This window comes from Sciurus vulgaris, assembly GCF_902686455.1.
Source record: "Sciurus vulgaris genome assembly, chromosome: X".
Lineage (NCBI taxonomy): Eukaryota > Metazoa > Chordata > Mammalia > Rodentia > Sciuridae > Sciurus > Sciurus vulgaris.
This window is the reverse complement of record NC_136471.1, coordinates 23,051,629-23,073,469: the sequence shown is the minus strand read 5'-3', so window position 1 is coordinate 23,073,469 and position 21,841 is coordinate 23,051,629. Positions and strand designations below refer to the sequence as shown.

At 41.7% G+C, this 21,841-nt stretch overlaps 1 protein-coding gene across 2 annotated transcripts; it reads left to right on the top strand.

The window, feature by feature from the left end:
* Window positions 1-1,100: 1,100 nt before the first annotated feature.
* UTP14A (UTP14A small subunit processome component) lies at window positions 1,101-21,578 on the top strand. 2 transcript variants are annotated; one of them, XM_079124642.1, is made up of 15 exons: window positions 1,101-1,202; window positions 2,411-2,483; window positions 3,266-3,336; window positions 3,899-3,963; window positions 6,252-6,394; window positions 6,868-7,023; window positions 12,164-12,283; window positions 12,381-12,475; window positions 13,074-13,197; window positions 13,284-13,361; window positions 13,818-14,205; window positions 16,470-16,870; window positions 17,589-17,782; window positions 18,007-18,106; window positions 21,139-21,578. In XM_079124642.1, exons 1-15 carry the CDS (start codon window positions 1,177-1,179, stop codon window positions 21,409-21,411), a joined length of 2,307 nt encoding a protein of 768 aa, XP_078980768.1. In that variant the 5' UTR covers window positions 1,101-1,176; the 3' UTR covers window positions 21,412-21,578. The 2 variants fall into 2 exon arrangements, with proteins under 2 accessions (XP_078980768.1, XP_078980769.1); XM_079124643.1 differs by lacking the exons at window positions 1,101-1,202; window positions 6,252-6,394 and having other exon boundaries at window positions 2,430-2,483.
* Window positions 21,579-21,841: the final 263 nt, after the last annotated feature.

The window sequence follows — 21,841 nt, the reverse complement described above, 5'->3', positions numbered from 1 at the left end:
AGTATTCAGCAGAAAAGATTGAGGAAAATGGTTATAAAACTAAGAAACCAGGAGAGAGTGGTCATGGAACCTCAGCGTGGAGTTTTCACTGCCAAAATTGTCTTTAGTTCCACTAGAAAGTAGCTCTCCGAAAAGGCCGTGGGACCTATCTGCTTTGTTCACCTGTGCATCCCCAATGGTTAGAGGATTGGTCCATGGTAAACAGTCAAAAACATTTCCTGAACAAATAATAAAACGAACTATCAAATACCACACAAAAGACTGAGAAGTATCCATCTTATTCAACAACCTTGTATGTCACTGATGATCCTGTCCAGAGCAATTTCAGTGGAATGGTGGGGTGAAACGAAATGCGAATGACTTAAGGAATAAATGAGAAGAATGTTTTCATGCGTTATTTTCTGCCTTTTTTAATTAAAAAAAATCTTGGACTGGGGGTGTAGCTCAGGGGTATCTTTGCCCAGCAAGTGTCAGGCCCTGGGTTTGATCTCCAGCACTAAAAAAAAAAAAAAAAATCTTAAAAAGTTTATGGGAGGTGCAGAAGTATATCCATTGACACAGCCCGTTTTGGGATGAAACTGTTTCATAGGAAGAGGAACACGTAGCTTCAATCACAAGGGGCCCGGGATCAAAAGGAGTTTTCCCTCAAGATGGGAGGAAATTTGCTTTGTTCACCGTCCAGTCGCCTGGGCCCGTCCGGCACGATGCTGTTGATTTCGCCGGTATTCACTAAAGCCTCTGGCTGGCCAGTGATGGGCTTTGGGTTTGTGTGACGCTGTCGAACTAGGATGGGCACCGGAGTCTGCTTTTAGATTTGGCAGAGACAACGAAGGCTCAGGCTCCATCCCTGACAGAGGAGCAGTGTCGCCCTCAGAGGGCTCACCTTGCACCGCCTAGAAATTCTGGCGTGGGAAGGACCCATGCCTGAGCGCAGCAGATCTATGGGATGGGTGGGGAAAGCAAAGCCCCGTCCCCTGACAGGCCTTTCATCCCCGAGTCACCCCGTTTTCCGCAGGCCCCTCCCATAGCGACTCGTTTCTCACACGCCTAGCGGGGAGCGGAAGTGACGTATCTTGTCGCGCGATCGGCGGAAACAGAAATTGCTTTGCGGCCGGCACGGAAATTGCTGTCCTTTCGGCTTCCGCTCTTGGTCCATGTGAGAAGCAGGCTGCTGAGATGAAAGCGATCCGGGCTGCGGAGGGGTAAGGGGTGAAGAAGAGGAGGGTTTGGCGTCCCGTGGGGAGCCGAGTTCCCCGGCTTTTAGGAAGTGGACCGACCTTTTAACAAACAGCAGTTGTTCTCCTCCTAAGACCCCGCCACCAGTTGCAGTTCTGCGATCCATCCTTTAAAGTCCTTTAAATTCGATTTAGTTTGCTTCTTCCACCCTTCGGCTCTTTAACAGCCTCCCCGTTGGTCCTGATGCAGGCTCTTCCTTTGCAACTAAGTTAATGTGTTTTACTTTCCTCGTCACGTGACCCCCTTTTCTGCTGCTGCGGCCCGCTTTAGCCTTTGGAACTGGCGGTGTAGCACTTACATTGAAGTTACATGTGTTCTCCACACACACATATAGAAAGACCAAATGACAGTTTGGTAATGTTGGCCTTGCAAATACCGATGTATAGTTAGATATTGGTAGACTAATTTGTTTCTGGGTACCCATCTCCTTAGTTAAGAACTTACTTGACTGAGCAAGCCCCAAGGAAAAAGGCTTACTCTGCTGATTTCAGTCCCCTGTTTTTCCATTCCTGGGGACAAATGATCAAAATGACACTTCTGGCTAGGTTACACCTATCAAGATGTCTAATGTGTGGGCTGATGCATATAAATATTGTGAAACTGCCTTCTCTCCAGGGCTCGGACCAGTGTCTTGTACCAATTTACACAGGATCATTACAGCTTCCCAGAGGTCAGTGAGAAATGCAATCCTAAGCACAGAAGATCGTTAGACATTTTCATGCAGTTTTGTATGACTATCACCAAGCACTGCTTAAATGGAGATGATGCCTGACTTCCATCTACATTGACTTTCTTGAAAATTTCCAAAAGCATTCACACTGCTTTGTTTGTACCTCTTCCAAGGAAACAAATACAGGACCTCCTGCACACTGGGCAAATGTTCTACCACTGAGCTACATCCCCAGCCCAAGAGACTGTTTTAATAGAAATAAAAGTTATTTCAAGCCCGGTGCAGTGGTGTGGTCCTGTAATCTCAGAGACATAGAAGGCTGGAGCAGAAGGATCACAAGTTCAAGGCCAGCCTGGGCAAGTTAACTAGACCCTGACTCAAAATTTAAAAGACTGGGGATGGGACTATGGCTCAATGGTAGAGTATCCCTACGTTCAGTCCCCACTACTGCAAAAAAAATGTTATTTCAAATGTCAATATTTCTCTATTGCTTCTTTTTAACAGTCTACTGACTTTGAGCCAGCAGGATGAACTAGTGGATTTACCAAACTACCCCTTGAGTGCCAGTGAAGATGAGGTGAGTGACAGTTGCTGAACTGCCCTCAGAATCATGTTATGCAACACCACTTCTGGAAAGGAAAGCATTGGCAACATTATATACATTCTGGTTCTCTCAAAATATATTACAGTTACTTCGTATTTCATGTATAAAATACCATAGGGAGTGCCCTGGGAGTTGTAAGACTATGTAGGTTACAGTCACTGTCTTCAAGTTGCTTAATTGTAGTTTTATAAGACCAAAACACATGGTTCTCATTACACAATTTCTGTAGTGTTATTTAATTACTGGACTGAAGTGTGTGTGTGTATTTAAGCTGAATCTCCAGATGATACAGGAATTTTTTAATCTATTGCCCTGATAAAAGTACTTAATTTTTTCAGGGTGGTGTACTCAGAATACCTATTTTAATAAGAAGAGTTTTTGATGTTGGCTTGTTTTTTCTGATGGTTGTTTTCCTCTTGAGAAAAGCCACCTTGGTAATTTTCTCTGTGACTTGCACTATATGTTTCTGTGTCAGATTGCACTATTTATTCTATTGTTTAAAAAGTCATTCTAAGCCCCTTTTTTCCCAAAACAAGTTAGGATAGGGGCATAACATTACCTCCCAAGTTACTAAGGATCTGTGTTCCTTAGGAGAGAATTTGAATTTTGAGGCAATTCTTTCAGCTTGCGCTTAAAGAAACCTCATCTGTCCCCAGTTCTCCAGTGATCAGAAGAACCACAGATTTAAATGGGCCTTATTTCCACATCATCTTTTCCCTTCCTTTATCATTTACTGTGTCCTTTACTGTGTCTAGGGGGACAGTGATGGAGAGAGAAAACATGAAAAGCTTCTGGAAGCAATCAATTCTCTTGATGGAAAGAACAGGTAACATTTTTGTAGGGTTATAGCTAGCTGATTCCATGAGACTTCTCTGTAACTAACATTTATCAAGTGCCTAATGTAAAGATCTTAGCACCAGTGCCTAACATAGTAAGTATTATGTAAGTGTTGTTAGCTATTATTATCCTATTGCTATTATTGTGTTAGGCTTTCACACGTTGGAATCCTTAATTAGTCAACACTAATTATCTTTTGAAGTATTGAGTAGACATTCCTTATCCCCATTAGAGAAGTTAATTGAATTATCCCCAAGATCACCCAACTAATGAATGGAAGATCCAGGATTCAAATCCAGGTGTGTTTGAATCCAAATCCAATGTGTTTCCATTATGCATACTGTGCATTACTTTGTGTTTTTGAGGGGTTAAGTCAAAGAGGAGATATGAGGTTTAGACTATCAAGTCTAGGTTAGGAGCAGATTTACTGACTGTTTTGTGAATAAAGCTAACCCTAGAAGAAAAATAATGAAACCAAAGCTTGCTTTGAAGAAGAAAAAGTATTTATTCCCCCTAAAATGCATCCATTTCTGTTATATTATTTTGCATAGGTATAAGTTGGCTGAGAGATCTGAGGCTAGTCTGAAGGTGTCAGAGTTCAATGTCAGTTCTGAAGGTAAGATACCTATGCATGGAGCTTGTGGGGTTCTGAAAGCATGATGGTCACCTCACCCCTTAGGAACTCTCTTTGATGTGATTAATGTTAATACCTAAATGCTTACCTGTGAGTCAGCTAAGAATGGTGGTCATATACCCTTGAGTTTCTTTCATTTCTAGAAAAAGCCTGTAAGTCTAGGGTCAAGATCTTCTCTGAAGCTTGATGGGATAAAGGGTCATGAATGAAGACAGCTGCCACTTATTAATTTGATCATTCTTCCTGTTTGTGTAGCTCTTTAATGTTCACAATTTCATTTTTGTTTTAGATTTTCCTTAATAACTTGAGGAGGTCGGAGAAGTCAAGTTACATACCCAAGGGCCTAGGGATTGAGCGCAGGGGCACTTTACCTCTCAGTTACATAATCAACCTTTTTTTATTTTGAGACAGGGTCTCACTATGTTGCTGAGGCTGACCTCGAACTTGCAATCCTCCTGCCTCAGCCTCCCAAGTCACTGGGATTACAGGTGTCTGCCACCATGTCCACTTCAGCTTTTTTCTTTATTGCTCCCCTGAGGAGCCCTTTAGACTTTTTTTTAACCTTACTGCCTTCTACTCTGTGAAATCAAATACTAAGGAGTAAGATTTTGTGGATGAAATTGAAACTTGGAGAAACACAAATCTTTGTAATATCTTGAGACTTTTTTACACGCCCCCCCCAACCAATTTTCACCCCTGGGTGGGAATAAAGGAACAATAATACCCATTTTGAAAGTACATGAAGTGTTGGGCATGGTGGTGCACACTTGTAATCCTAGCAGGCTTAGGAGACTAAGGCAGGAGGTTCACAAGTTCAAAGCCAGCCTCAGCAAAGTGAGGCACTAAGCATCTCAGAGAAAACATCTCTAAATAAAATACAAAATAGGACTGGGTATGTGGCTCAGTGGTCAAGTGCCCCTGAGTTCAACCCCTGGTACCAAAAAAAAAAAAAAAAAAAGAAAGAAAACATAAAGTACTTGAATTAGTAAGTACCAGAGTTGGAATTTTGACCTTATGTTGATTATGGGTGCCCTTTTTTCCATAATATTCATAATTTAGGCAGTTTGAATGATGAGTTTTGCATTTGTAGTAACCTCACAGTGTAACCTCACAGATCAAGTAACAATGTATTCCAAGTTGATTCATTCAGCAGATATTTCTTGCATTATATATTGCTAGCAGGTGCAGTTGTAGATACTAGGGCTACAGTGAAGAATAAAACATGTTCACAGCATTGTGAATTACAACAGCATGATGGAATCAGTGATGAGGGCGTCCACGTTAGACTGGGTAGTCATGAAAGGTCCTTGAAGAAGCAAAATCGAAGCTGAGATCTGAATGACAAGAAAAGTCAACCATGCAAAATGGGAGAAAGTGGTTCCAGGCAAAGGAACAGCTGACGGAAAGACTTTAAGGAAGAAACACACACTGCGCATTGGAAGACTAGGGAGGATAGCATGGCTGGAGCATAATGGTGTGACATGAGGCTGAAGAAGCTGATGAGGACCAAATTCCAAGGACTGTATCTCTTAGATTGATAAGATTCTGAGTATAATGGGAAGCCATTGGAGGATTTTTGGCAAGATCATGATATGTAACTTTTTTTTTTTTTTTTTTTTTTTTTTTTTGGTGCTGAGGGTTTGACCTAGCAGTGGTCCAACATGGAGCCACATCCCCAGCCCTTTTTATTTTTTTTTAATTTTGAGACAGGGTCTTACTTAGGACCTCACAAAATTGCTGAGGCAGGTATGCGCCGTCATGCCCAAAGTAACATACATTTTCAAAAGATAACTGGCAACTATGCAAGGAAGCAGAAAGACCAGGAGAAAAGCAAATGAAGCTTCTTGTCGTTTGTTTGTTTGTTTTCTTGATATCGGGGAGTGCACCCAGAGGTGCTTAAGCACTGAGCCATATTTGCAGCCCTTTTTTATTTTTTATTTAGAGACAGCATCTTGGTAAGTTGCTGAGAACGGCCTCAAACTGGTAATCCTGCCTCAGCCTCCCAAGTTACTGGGATTATAGGCGTGCACTAGCATGCCTGGTAAAATGACTATTTTTTGATTAAATGTTTTTCTTCTCTTTCATCTCCCAACATGTTTGGAAATATAGGAGAGTGGTGGTGTCACTATACCTAGGTAAGGGGTTGATTTAAGAGAATTATCCCTGCTTCCCTGCAGTCTACCCATATTTTCTACTAAGGCCACGCCCTATGTTAGAGTAAGATTTTGGCTCACTTCTCAGTCTGACCAGAAAGTTTGGCCTTTCCACAGGATCAGGAGAAAAGCTGATCCTTGCAGATCTGCTTGAGCCTGTTAAAACTTCATCCTCATTGGCTACTGTGAAAAAGCAATTGAACAGAGTCAAATCAAAGAAGACTCTGGAATTACCCCTTAACAAAGAAGAGGTTGAACGGGTAAGTTGCAGAGAATGTGATCCATTAAGAGGAAGAAATTGACTTAACAAGGGAAAATGGGGCAACAGAAGGAGGGAAAGGGCTAAAAATGGAAGGAAAGGAATTGTGATTTCCTTACCATGGACAAGATTAAAAATAAGCTAGGGGCTGGGCACAGTGGCACACACCTGTAATCCCAGAGACTAAGGAGGCTGAGGCAGGAGGGTCACAAGTTCAAGGCCAGTCTCAGCAATTTAGTGAGGCCCTATCTCAGAAAATAAAAAGACGGGATATAACTCAGTGGTAAAGCACCCCTGGATTCAGTTCTTAGTACCTAAACAAATAAGCAAGTAAGTAGGGGCAGTTGAAATCCTGAGAAGTAACCTGATTTTTTCCTTGAGCTAAGAAACAGTGCCTCCTAATTTCTTATTAGTCCTATAGGTTTGATGTATAATCTTGTGGCTCTTTTCTTTTATGTACTTTGCCTGCTTCAGATCCACAGAGAAGTAGCATTCAATAAAACTTCACAAACCCTGTCCAAATGGGATCCTATCGTTCTGAAGAACCGGCAAGCAGAGCAGCTTGTTTTTCCCCTGGAGAAGGAGCAGTCAGCCTTTGTTCCCATTGAACATGTGTTCAGTGGCTGGAAGGTGAGTGAGACAAGATGAACCTTAACCTTGAAAGGTGAGATTGCACAGATTGGAGATTTCCATGCCTGCAACTATTTTGAATGAATATGTTAAGCCTAAATGCCAGTTGGAGCCATTTTAGTTTAGTGGTCAGAAAGGGAGAAAGGAGGTGGCATATCTTTATTGTCAGTTATGCAATAGCCAATCATACAATAGCTCTAGTCATTTTTCATTAGCTTATGGTATATAGCACTTGGTTATTTGTTTTTGTGTTGAAACATCTTACTGCCAAGGAAAAGGGAACATACTTTTTTCTTTCTTATCCCCTAGTTTCATTTTGTTTTATTGCAGTGCCAGGGATAAAACCCAGGGTCTCACACATGCTAGGCACATGCTGTACCACAGAGCTACACCCCAAGCCCTCTTATCCACTGGTTCTTAAAAAAGAATTTTAAAACCACATTCTCATCCTAGGGAAATCAGGAACTTAGTAGCATTAATGATGCCTTAGGATATATGAGCAGGTGAACCCAAAATTTGCTTATAAAGGAATATCACATTATAATATAACATATTGCTGGTGTTTGTCTAGAACTTGAGCAAGTTACTCATGGCTCTGAGCTATGTGGGGAAAAAGATATTTTAGAGCTGAGTTTCCCAAACACTGAACTCTTTTAACAGTTTTTATCCATCTGAAGCAAGAGGATAGTCATGAGCATGTGTGTTTGATTGGGTGTGATGTTGCCAGCTCTTCTTTATTATGAGGTTATTCTTTTCACATTAATCGTGTTGAAATATCTTTTAAATGAAATGATGGTTGTAGTAAATGATTGGGTGGAATGGTAGTTATGCTCTTGGCAAAATTAAAACTTAGTTATCCTATGTTGGTCCCTAAAATCTCCATTTTTAGTCTGTGAGCAACTGCTCTAAAACAGCTAGCCTACTTTTCTGCTACCATTGGTATGGAGTCTATAAAGGGATAATCTGTCTTAAAGAAAAATAGTCAAAAACAGAGTGCCTGAACCATGAATAGATACCTTTTTATGCTTCTCTTCTATGCTTTCTAAAAATCCAGGAATGATAGTATCTTATGTGTCAGGAAGATGAGCTAATTAAAGCTAATCAAAGTGCACATTACTTGCCACAATAGCTAAAAAGTGAGCAAATAGTTGCTTATTAAAAGGATAAGCTCTGTTTTCTGATGCTGTTTTTTAAGTCTGTACCATTCCCTTTCTAGGATGCTTCCTTTCCCACATGAAAAAGAGTTCAGGTATAACACGTGGCTGCAAAATGAAGGGAAACTTTAGGGAAAAAAATGTTCAGAGGTAATATAATTTGTAGGATTAAAAAATTAAAAAGTACAGAAGATATATAGTGATGAACCTGACTTCACTCCATCCTCCATCTACTCAGTTTTACTCTCATGCCCAGCCAGAAGTAACTACTTTCATAAGTTTTTTATTGTTGTTGTTGTTGACTTAGAGTTTTATTTATATATTCATGTTTACCTCCTTTTTTAATCAGAAAAGTAGTAGTATGCTACTATACATTCTTCTGTACTTTTTCCAAATGACAGTGTAATCTAATGATTATTAAAGACAAGATGGTGGTGAAGGAGATTACACTAAGAATGACACAACCTCTTTAAGACAGAGTGGGCCCAGAGGCTATGCATTGAGTATACTGTTCCATTCATTCACTCTAAAATTTATTTTTGAGAAATTATGCCAGTGTGGTACAGAGGGAAAAAGAAATGCTTAGTTCAGTGTGTGCATTTTAGCCAAAAACTCCCAGTTCTCTTACACCTTAGAGTGCAAAGTACCAAGGACTGGTATATACTGGGGTTTCCAGAGATTGAGTACCAAAAGTCTGCACTGTAACTTGGGTCCAGCTTCTGGCTGAGAAGAGTTAAATGTGATAATGTACGAGTAAGCATTTATAAACTGCAAAATGCTAGAAATGATGTAAGTTCTTCCACCTTCTCTTTCCTTCCCTGCATTCAGTTGACACTAGCACTTCCCAGAGTGTTCTGAAAATCTTAGAATCTCAGTATGCCCTCAAAGCAGGAGGTAGTGGGGAGGGAGGATCCATTATTAGAAATGGTGCATGTTCCCACTGGAGAATGCAGATTCCTGACATATGACATATACCCCCATCTTACACACTATAAACAGATATTGAAGACACCTGTTGGCCTTAATATAACCCAGGGTATACCGACTGAGACTCTGGGTAATAAAAGATTACATTTTCGGCTTTTTTTTTTTTTTTTTTTTTTTTTTCGGTACCAGCCAGGGGTACTTATCCACTGAGCCACATCCCTAGCCCTTTTTATTTTGAGATGGGGTCTTGCTAAGTTGCTGACACTGGCCTCAAACTTGCAGTCTTCCTGCCTCAGCTTCCTAAATCACTGAAATTACAGACATGTGCCACCATGCCCAGCTGAATTTTCAGCTTTTAAAAAAGTGAAGTAAATCTTACTATTTAATGAGGAATGTGCTTTGGGAAAAGCTGGTCTCCAGTGCTGGGCCTATTCTCTCACTTGCTTCCCCTTCTGAAAGCTTTCTCAAAGGACATTAGTGGGCTGGGGACGTGGTTCATAGATACCGTGCTTGCCTAGCATGAACGAGGCCCTGGGTTCAGTTCCCAATGCTACAAAAAAAGGCTTTAGTGACAGGCCTCCAAATTGCTACATGCCCTGTTAATCTTCAACATGCTTGTCAACAATTGGCACATCATGTTCTTAAAATCTCTCCTCCCTTGGCTTCTGTGTCACACCTGTGGTACTTTTATTTCTCTAACTTTTCTTAAGGCTTTTTGTCCTCCATACTAGGAATTGAACCCATGGCCCCCACACAGGCTTGGTAAGCACTCCACCATTGAGCTAAATCCCCAACCCTTGCCTTTTTGTTCTTGCTGTCTAAACTCCGTGACTTCTAGCTGTCACTCTTGATCATTTCTAAGCTCCAGTTTCATAGTCTATGTGACAAACTGGCATCACCTGGGTCTTCCACATGTACCTTAAACTTAGCATGGTCCAAAGTGAGCTTCACATTTTCTTTCCCCAGACATTTAGCACCACCTTCATTCTGTAACTCAGTTCAAAGCTTAACTCCCTACCATGGGCACTTGGGGTTTGATTTTTTTTTTTTTTTTTTTTTTTCGGTGCTGGGGATTGAACCCAGGGCCTTGTGCTTGCTAGGCAAGCACTCTACTGACTGAGCTATATCCCCAGCCCTGCACTTGGGGTTTGAAAATCTTGGTTATCTGATTCCTAATTGTCCCCCTTAGCTGTTCCCCCCACCCCACCCATACAGTGTGCTAGTCCTGTAAATTCTGTCTTTTGTGGCAACCAAATCCCTGCTTTCTTTTTTTTTTTCCATTTATATTTTCACTACCCTAATTGAGACCTCTTCTCCTTTCATTTGAAACTTTGCCATTTCCTCTACACGATCATCAGGATTTTCTTTCTGAAACACAAAACTGGTTGTCACTCTCCTACTTAAAATCCATCAGGGTCTCCACTTAGAGAACGAAATAAAAGCACCCAACATTTTAGTTACAACGGACAACACATGGTTCTCTTATGTACCACTAATTTTCAGATATCTGTGTTCTTGTTTATGCTCATCTGTGGATTTTCCCCTCCTTCTAAAAGAATTGTACTTAAGCCTCAAAGCCTAACTTAAAAAGTCACTTCCTTTCCCACCTGTCTCCTAACCAGAAGCAGTGGTTCCTTCTGTGGTGCTTACCCCTAGAGAGTAACAGTTAACTCATTGTGTTGTTTCTCTGCTCTGAAAGGCTGTGTGCTCTATGAGGACAAGAACTATCCTAATCAATCGTGTATTCCTAGCACTGCACACAAGTACCTGGAATGTTGTTGCTTCAATTGATAAATGTTGGTAAACTGAAGTGAGTTGAAGGGAGAGTATAACATTGAGATATAAATCACTTCATAGTCCCGATTAATCATTCCTGTAAATACTGAAAAATGGAAGAACATATACCTTTACTATTCAGCAGAATAGGTTTATGATTAAATCAATAGCACCGTGGAATGTGATGATGTGTTTATGCATTTGTCTAGATATTTGTGAATTTAATACTGAACCATGATGTATACAGCCATTGAAGAAAACCACACATAATATGTGTATGAGGTTTGCAACTGGCTCTGTTGCCTAGGGCTGTCTTTGTGCCTTGTCAGGGTAGACCATAGCATGACTAGCCTGATTATTTTAGCCAACCTCACAGTATCAGTCAAGCAGCAAATGGAGTCTTTTGTTGACATGCTTACAGTTTACTCATTTCCTACATATACATACTACTTAGCAAAATCAAGTGGAAACTGAGGAATTGGAGCCAAAGTTAGTTAAATTTGAACTGTCAGGAAGCAGGCTGATTACATGAAGGCCATATTTTTTAAGGCAGTGTCCTTTTTTGCTCAGGAAATTAAAACACACACCCTGCCATAAACTAAATTTGTAGAGTATGCCAAAGAATGCCATGTTTTTCTCCATTTCCTTTCATTGGTAATTAATGATACCAAGAACACATGCATATGGGATTCATAGTGGTTCACTGTGGTTTTAGAAATTTGGGGTTCCGCTCAGCCATTTTGTAGATGTATTTCCTGTTATACCATTGGTGGCAAATAATGTTTATGATCTGACCTCCCCTCCCCTCTAGAAATAGTCTTTAAAGAAGACTTATGATTTAAAAAAATCTTGAGATTCCTACCTGGTAATAGTTATATGTTTCTAATACATAACATTACAGAGGCTGTTTTGACTGTCAAAACTGATTTCTCTGTCCTGACTTAAGGGGATCCTGCATAGATTCTTAAGGAAATGGAATTCTGATTTACATATACTGATAACCTAACACAGAGTAATGCCCCTCAGTAATTTTAGAGAGCCCCAGATTCCCCTTGCTGAAGTTGTCCTCAAACAGAATTTTTTAAACTCAGAATAAAATAAGGCTTTACCTACAACACTGAACAGCCAGATTGGAACCTTCTTCTCTTGCTGTAGTACCCAATCCTGTCCATTTTGTGATTTCAGTTGTAGTGTTGTAAATTAGAAAGTCATAGGTATGTATAGGAAGAGAGGCATAAGAGCATGGCTTGAGACTTAGAATGTCTTTTTGTTATATCCTTAAGGCAAGAACTCCCCTGGAGCACGAAATTTTTAACCTCCTCCATAAGAACAAGCAGCCAGTGACAGACCCTTTACTGACTCCTATGGAAAAAGCCTCTCTGAAAGCCATGAGCCTGGAGGAGGTAAGCATCTTAGGCCCTTTGAACACCCAAGCATACTATGCTTCTCCCAACATTTGCCCTCAAGTCCAGGAGTCACTGTAAATGTCATTCATCTTAGGCTAAGATGCGCCGAGCAGAGCTTCAGAGAGCCCGGGCTCTGCAGTCCTACTATGAAGCCAGGGCTCGAAGAGAGAAGAAAATCAAAAGTAAAAAGTAAGGAGGCCTTGGGTTCCCATGGAAGAAAATGATATAGCCGATCATGAATTCTTTGTAGAGAACCTTTGATGTGACAAGTAGGGTCATATAAGAGAGTTCCCAAATAGTAATGACTAGCCTTTTTTTTCTTTCCCAAACCAACCTTGTATAATTTGCTGCTTTGGTAACAACCTTTTCTCTTGTTTTGGCTTTTATGTGTGACTTTGCCAAAGAGAACTGTTAAGTAACTTTCTCTTCCTTCAAAAGCATCACAGAGTGATTCTGCAGAATGAGTTCTGAATTCCATAGCTGGTGGCGCCAGTAGAGCTTCCTTCCTGCCTTTTTGCCTCTTGGGAATTTATTCTGTTCCTCCCTTGGGCTATAGAAGCAGAGGGGACTCCACTGTGCAGAAGCCAGCTCCTAGGGGCTAGCTGCGGGGACCAAGAGTCCTGCTAGTCCTCTCAGGTCCCAAACTGGCTCCCTATAGTCAGCTGACTCTGACATCCATTCTGGTCTCTGCATAGGGAAACCCCTTGGACATAAAGCATAGGCACTTATGTGTGTGACATCAACTAAATCTCTCAACTCTTCCTTCCTAACTCTCTTTACCCTATAGGTATCACAAAATTGTGAAGAAAGGAAAGGCCAAGAAAGCCCTAAAAGAGTTTGAGCAGTTACGGAACATCAATCCAACTGCTGCGTTGGAAGAACTGGAAAAAATTGAAAAGGCTAGAATGATGGTGAGGCTGCCTCTTAACTTCCCACCTCTTTGAACCCAACTTTCTCTGGAATGCACTAAAGATCTCCCTCTGCCCTTCCTTTCCAGGAGCGAATGAGCCTTAAGCACCAGAACAGTGGAAAATGGGCCAAGTCAAAGGCAATTATGGCCAAATATGACCTGGAGGTAAGAGACCATCAGGGTGACAGAAGAGATGGAATTGGAGGAAAGAAAGGAAACTCAGTCCATAAGGATGCTAGCAGAAGCAGATTTGGGCAAGAGCCATGAGGATGGATGAAAAACTAGGAATCTAAAAAGCCATCAGAAAAATCTCTAAGGCAGAGAGGAAAATGACCAGGAACAAAGTGGAAAAGAGAAACAGCATTGAAGGCAAGTCCAGTAAAGGGAGAGGAGCATTTTGTAAATTGTGTTTCATATGTTGATTCCTTAGGGACAAATAATTTGTCTTCCATTTTATCCCATAGGTACATAGTGATGTATGTGCAGTTTAAACAGTAGATATCAGTAAGAAATACTTACCAAGTTAAAAGGAGAATAGACAGCTTTGAGAAATGGACCAGGAAAGGTATAATTGTGGTCACTAATGACAAGTCTGTCTCCTGCTGTGACTCCTTCCTCTAGGCTCGACAAGCTATGCAAGAACAGTTGGCTAAGAATAAAGAACTGACACAGAAACTCCAAGTAGTCTCAGAGAGTGAGGAGGAGGGAAACACAGAAGAGGAAGAAACCCTTGTCCCTGATGTAGTGAATGAAGTACAGATGGATGCAAATGGACCCAATCCCTGGATGCTCAGAAGTTGCAACCCCGATGCAAAAGAGGAAGAAAAACCGATGGACTCAGAACACCTGCCTGAGCCTGTGGCCCACCAGTTTTCTGAAAGTGAGGAAGATGAGAGACCAGTGGCAGAGGAAGAAACTTTGTTGAAAGAATTTGAGGAAAGGAGAGCCCTTAGAAAAAGATCCGAGTTCAGTCAGGATGCTGAGCCCATGGGCAGCCGAGAAACACAAGGTGAGGTGTGATGAAATGGAAGGGCCAACTTCATGTTGCTAGGGATGAACTGAGGGAAAGAATAAGCGTCCACCCACACACGTGTACTGATTAGTCTCTGGGAACTTTCAAGAGTGAGTACACTGGGTCCCTGAAGTCAAATTAGATTCATAATAACCATTTTTCTTCAAAGGCATTTAATAAGCAGTCATCTGCATGGCTGTGCAATGTGCTTAGACACATTTTCTGCTCTTGGGGGCTTACAGTCTTCAGAAAGACATAATCAGACCATCCCTGAAATAAAGGGGTGGCTTAGCATTCCTGGTACCTATAAATACAAATCACAGAGGTGCATCTGATGGGATGGAAAATCTGAAAGGCCATTCACACTTACAGGTGTACATAAGTGGATGTTGAGACATAGGAAACATCTTCAAATTGCTAGAATTTGTATTGTCTATAAAGTAAGAGTGGCATCTTTAGCATTTCATACAGGCATGAATGGCTCCATGAGCTACATGTGCTTCAGAATTATGATTCAGTGCTCAGGTTTTATTGTTGATGTTGTTGTCACTAGGGATTGAACCCAGGAGCACTTTACCACTGAGCTAAATCCCCAGCCCTCCTTATTTTTTTATTTTGAGACAAGGTCCCTCTATGGCTGAGGCTGGCCTAGAACTTGTGATCCTCCTGCATCAGTCTCCTGAGTTACTAGGATTACAGGTGTGTACCACCATGCCTGACTTCAGTTTATGTGTATGCTTTCTACCTGTTATTTTGAAGAGATTTTATATGAACAATGCAGCACCCTTGTGGTTGGTCAGAGGCCTCATTCTGGACATAAATCAGACATCATAAAGCCTGCTTAGGAAACTGCCTACCTTGAGAAATTCCATGGCTGTCTGCACAGATTCTCAGGTCTGATTTGATTTCCTATAGGAACAGTACATTTAGATAAGAACAAAAATCTGTTTTTACATGGTAAAGTTTTTTATTTTAAAGTGCCTTCATTTAAAATGTGTTGTGAGAACCTTTTGCTTAAGGATTCTCAGCTGGAGATTTCTGGGATTAGTAGTTACAAGTAGTCACTTCTGAGAGGATTTTGGAAAGCAGCACTGCACACTGAAAATGTGGGGCAGTCTCTATATGAACACAGGACACTGGCAATATCTCCCTGAACCCCATTAAAAATTGGTTATTTAGCTGGGCATGGTAGCATGCACCTATAATCTCAGCTGTTTGAGAGGCTGGTGTCCAAAGGCCAGATCTGGGGAGCTACAGTGGCTTCAAGCTAAAGCAGGATCCATTTGGGAATAGGGACAACTTGAGTTGTTGCAAGGGGCAGTTTAGAACTACTTTGTGTTGCTACCCTGTTTCCCTTAGGACTCTTGAGACTAGAGAGATTTACTCAGATTTTTCGGGCAACTGGGAAGTGTGAGCTACATCAACTATAGAAAATAGCTACTTCCTCTCTTCTTGACTGGACCATAGCAGATTATGAAATACTGCTTTGAGATATGGAATGAGACTGAGCGCCATGGTGCATGCTTGTAATCCCAGCGGCTCAGGAGGCTGAGGCAGGAGGATCAAGAGTTCAAAGCCAGCCTTAGCAAAAGTGAGGCCCTAAGCAACTCAGTGAGACCCTGTCTCTAAATAAAAAATATAAACTAGGGCTAGGGATGTGACTCAGTGGTCAAGTGTCCCTGAGTTCAATCCCCAGTACCAAAAAAATAAAATAAAAAATAAACATATTAAGTGAGGGTTGTAGAGTCAAGACAAAACCATCCTGGAGGTTTTTACAAGCAGTAAAGCATAAATTAAAATGAATTACAAGTTGGCTTCAGGGGCCACCTGTTAAAATGGCTCCTTTTTTAAAAAAAATTGGGAACTGGGACAATAACCCAATAGTAGAGTACCTGCTTAGTATGTGCTAGGCCTTGGGTTCAATCACCAGCACCATTTAAAAAAGAAAAAAACAACTAAAGCTTTGGACAGTCTTCCCAAGCAAGGTTTACTATGCAGGTAAATTAAGCCCCTGTTCCAATTATATAGTAGTTGCATGGGAATAGAACCCAGGGTGTCTGCTCCCTAACATGCTGCTTTTAACTACTAAATTCCATTGCTTCCTGCTTGACATGTAGTGATTGGTGAACTCTCCAGGACATCCAGCATATATAATCTTCTCTTCCCTGTTTGTTCTTGTTAGAATGTCATACATGGTACAACAAATGCTCATTGACCAGGCAATGTCCAAACCTTTCCTGACAGCTTTCATTTCTCCCTAGATTCTAGCAGCCAGGAGGTACTATCTGAAGTAAGGGCATTGGCTCAGAGACTCAACAAAGGAAACCTTCAGTCCAGGAAGCAAAGAGTGACTTCCACGGGAACTGTTCTCCAAGTCCAGAGAGAGGAACCTGCCCCAGAAGAAGAAGAGCCCCTTTTGCTGCAGAGGCCAGAGCGAGTACAGACTCTGGAAAAACTAGAAAAGCTGGGCAAAGAAGAATGTTCTCAAAAGAAGGAGCTTCCCAGACCTATATTACAAAGGGAGTGGACAGAGAGGAACCCAAATAATCAGCCAGATGCCTCTAAGGGGAAGAAAAAGGAGCAAATGATTAATCTACAGAACCTCCTAACTACAAAAACTCCTTCTGTGAAGTCTTTGGAAGTTCCCACAATAGAGGAATTGGTGAGTAGAGCCAGGGTCACAGGCCATTGTGGAGGATCAGAGCTGGTACAGAAAGTGTCCTTGCACATTTCAGTAGATGAGAGGTCCAGAATATTATGGGACCAGGCTGGTTCCAGTGGCAGTTTAGTAGATGCAAATATGTGGGCACTGCAGAGACCTCCACATCCTTAATCCTCAGCCACCAAAACCTCCCTAGAGTACTCTAAAACTGCCCTCAGAGGAAAAAGGGAATTAATTCACTCGAAGTTCTGACCAAATCCCAGGCAATACAACTCCAAGTGAGTCACAGAATTGTTGTCAAAGTTTTAACTACACTCTATGTTATCTTGAATGGTTCAGGACTCCCTGATTAAATAAATGAAACTGCTAAAGTGAGGCACCCTGAAGCCTGCCTGCTCTTTAGGAATGTAAGCTGGAGGAAGCCCACTCTGACCAGGGTAGTTGGAGCTTCTGCTACCTACACAGGCCATTCCTTCTTCCACCCTGCAGCCTCCTTACAGAAAGTTTAAAATTATGTCATATGATAATGAGCTATGGCTATTTACCCTAGAGAGAAGGAAATTGGAGCATGATTGGCTACTGATTGGTTTGTACTGCAAGACAGTCTTTGTTCAGCACTTCCCCCTAGGGGGCGCTAAAATGTCACGACCCAAAATTCAAACCTTGCCGGGAACTACAGCTCTTAAGGCAAACTAGTTCTTGCTCTGTTTCTTCCCAGGAAGATGAAGAAGCAAAAGTACAAAAGCAAATGATAAAGGAAGCTTTTGCTGGGGATGATGTCATCAGAGATTTCTTGAAAGAGAAGAGAGAAGCTGTGGAGGCAAATAAGCCAAAGGATGTGGACCTGACACTGCCTGGCTGGGGCGAGTGGGGTGGTTTGGGTCTGAAGCCCAGTGCCAAGAAAAGACGCCGGTAAGACTAAAGAAGAAAGGAGCTGGGAATGTAACTCAGAGGTAGCACTGCTTGCCTAGCATGTATGAGACCCTGGGTTCTATCCCTGGTTCTGGGGGAATGGGGAGAGAGTGGGCAATAAGGAAGAAACCCTGTCAGAAGAGCACCAAATTCTCCCACCTCACCCCTAAGTGTCCTTCCTGCCTTTTGACTCATATGCTTAGTCCTACTGTTTTGCTTTCCAGGTTTCTCATTAAAGCCCCTGAAGGTCCTCCAAGAAAAGACAAGAATTTGCCAAATGTGATTATCAATGAGAAGCGCAACATCCATGCAGCAGCTCATCAGGTGAGACTAAAAGAGCTCTCTAGCTACCTGCTCTCTTGACTGCCTGGCTCTCTTGCTTCAGAGGAGCATTCTAGTGATCTGTGCTCAACAGATGTGTGAATCTGGACCACAGAATCGAATCTGTTGTTTTCAGTGACTGGCTGTGGGATTAGTAATTCCATATAGACTGTTGTTCTAATTACTGACCAGCAAGCTTTTTACCAAAAGGAGAATCTTTGCAAGCAATGGTGAAGCTCCCCAACATAAGAATTGTCATTCTATAAGCTTGTATTTATAGTCAAGGTAACGTTCAGAGACCTTAAGGATTGATCCACATGTCAAGAAAAATGAAGACAGCTGGGCATGGTGGCACACTCCTGTAATCCCAGTGACTTGGGAGACTGAGGCAGAAGGTTCGCAAGTTCAAAGCCAGCTTCGGCAGCTTAGCAAGGCCCTAAGCAACTTAGTGAGACGCTGTTTCTAAATAAAATATTGAAAATATTAAATATTAATTAAAAATATTAAAATATTAATGTTAAATATTAAAAGGGGATATGGCTCAGTGGTTAAGCACCCTTGGGTTATTTCCCCAGTACCAAAAAATAAAGATGGATAAAGACAAATGGGTACCGGTTAAGGATAGTGAAGGGATTCTAAATTGTGTCATATGATAATAACCAAGGGATATTTATAGGTTAGAAGAATATGAGTATGATCATAGTCTTCAAGAATATTGGAGACAAACTGGGAGTGGTAACACACACCTATACTCCCAGCTACTCAGGAGACTGAAGTGGGAAGATTGCTTGAATCCATGAGTTGAAGACCATAGTGGGCAAATAGAGAGACCCTGCCTTAAAAACAAAAAGAATATTAAAGGCTTTTGTGTAGAATCCATAAAGTAACAGTTAGATGAGAACCAGAATTCAAGGGAAAACATCCTGATCCAGATGTAAGATGGGCTACTGTGGTATATGAGCACGTGTAAAAGGGACGTGAATGAGATTGGGCTAGATGACATTTTTTCCCTTCGGTTCTGAGATCTGTTCCCAGACAGTACAATACTGAAATGAGTTACATTTGCCCTACTGAAAGAAAAAAAGGAACTATTTGATAGGTTCAGAGGTGAGAAAATATACATTTCAATAATACTCTATTCAATCTTATTTTGTGAACTCATCACTGCAGAAATTTTAGCCACTGTCATCCCAATTAGGATATATATCTAGGAAATAGGCACTTGAACAGACAGGGATAAAGGAAAGGATAAAGGGTGCTTCAATGGGACAGGATTCCAGGTGACAGAGCATTGACCTGAATAAAGATGATCTTCCCTTCCAGGGCTCTTACCTATTTTTTTTAATATGTTCACAACAGACTGCCAAATAGTTCTCAAAGAATTTCCCTCATCTTTTTATTTTTTATTTTTTTCTCAGTACTGGGGATTGAATACAAAGGTGCTACACTACTGAGGCACATCCCCAGTCCTTTTTAAATTTATTTTGGGTCATGGTCTCACCTAAGTTGCTAAGGCTGACCTCAAACTTACCATCCTCCTGCCTCAGCCTCCCAAGTCAGTGGGATTACAGGCTTGTGCCACCATGACCTTTTCAATAAGCTATACACTGCAGGTTTCAGTGTATAATTAGAATAAAGTGCTTCAGGGTTGGGAAGGGGAGACTCCTGAGGCTGAACTTTTCCCCCCCTTGCCCTTGGTGACATGCACAGATAAAGCATCAACCCAAATAAGACATGACCTTAATCTAAGGAGAATCTGCTCGGTTCATTACTGCCAGGACCACCAGGCAGTCCTCAGCTGCTAACTACTTCCCCAGTCCTACTTTCCCTTGTTTCTGCTTATTGTTTTTCCTGTTTGAGCCATTAGGGGAATATATACAAATTATTTACATGTCTAAAGATAGCAATATGATGGAGTAGAGAAGAGCACCAGGCAAGGAAATAGGAGCCCTGGGTTCTGTTCTCCCACACTGTTCCTCATTTACTTAGGTAAATCACTTCACCTGTCTAAGCCAAATCTTGAGGCCAAGGAATATTACCAATGCCATAATCTAGGACCTTCCAGCTCTGCATTCTATGATGCCAATAGGTGTGAAGCTGAGCATAGTAGCCTGGTAGAGTTCAGGACTCAAAAGTATATCTTTGGGTTCATTAAAACATCAGTCAAGAAAAGGAGCCAGGGGCAGTGAATGGTGCTTGCCTGCAATTCCAGCAACTCAGGAGGCCAAGACAGGAGAATCACAAGTTCAAGGCCAGACTCAACAATTTAGTGAAATCCTCAGTAACTTAGTGAGACCCTGTCTCAAGATAAAAAGTACTGGAGATGTAGCTTAGTGGTAAAACATCCTTAGGTTCAATCCTCAATCCCCAACTTTGCATTTCTCAGTCAATCAAAAGGAAAGGAGGGTTGGGGGTATAGCTCAGTAGTAGAATAAGTGCTTGCCTGGCATGTGTATAGCCTAGGGATCAGTCCCCAGCACTGCAAAAAAGGAAAGGAAAAGAGCTGGGTGTGATGGCAAGATGATCACAGGTTCGAGGTCAGCCTCACCCACTTAGTGGGGGCCCTGTCTCAAAATAAAAAATAAAAGGTGGGATGTTGCTCAGTGTTTATATAAAGTGCATCTATGTTCAGCCCCCAGTATCAAGAAAGAAAAGAAGGGAATAGCAAACTTGAGAAGGGTAGAAGGGTCCTAAAATCTATAGAGATACACAAATGCTCCAGTGTTTCTTGCAGTCACAGTGTAGTATAGGAATAACTTCCCTGGGACAGCAGCCTTGGAAGAACTATAGCTAGACAGGAGTGGTCTCCAGAATTTCTCAATCCTTAAACTGTTGGGTAAATCTTTGAGGGCCAGAGAGGTCCTGACCTACCTACCTTACTCCACAAGGTAACATCCCCCAAATATCCTCAAGCAGATTGTGACTCCTAAGGTTAGATAGGAACACTGGGATTCCCTGGCCTCTTGGTGGCTTCACTCCCTAATGAGCTGCCATTAGAGGCCTGACTCACCAAATCACTCTTCCTTCCTTACCAGGTGCGGGTGCTTCCATATCCATTCACCCACCATCAGCAATTTGAAAGGACCATCCAGACCCCTATAGGATCCACATGGAACACCCAGAGGGCCTTCCAAAAGCTGACCACTCCCAAGGTTGTCACCAAGCCAGGTCATATCATTAAGCCTATAAAAGCAGAGGATGTGGGTTATCGCTCTTCCTCAAGGTCAGACATCTCTGTCATACAGAGCAATCAAAAACGACTCTCTGGACATCACAAAAAGCAGCTGAAGAAAAGCTCTACAGATTGAGTCACCAGAGGAGTACCACCTTGGTGCCCAGGACCAGGGGCCCCGACAGTTCCTCCTTTGGTTGCTGTGCTGCAGGATGAATTCCAAAACCAGTTTCGCACACTATGGGTATAACATAGGCCACCTGTTATAAATAAAGGCATTTTTATCTATTTTACTGGACTATATTCTGTGTCATCTCTCCCAATGGAATCCTTTTCTTCTAGTCAGACACCTTTAGATGCCCCAGCTTCACATTTCTGCAGCTGAACTTGTCATGGGAACCTCATTTCCTTATGAAGACATAGAGTTGGTCCTATCTCAGAATGAAGAAAATTTTCCCTAGTCTGTAATCTGACATGTATCACATGCTATGTATGCTCCACCAAAAACACATTTGAAGAGTTGGGGATAATGATAAACTTAATCTTTCAATCTAGAAGCAAGATGC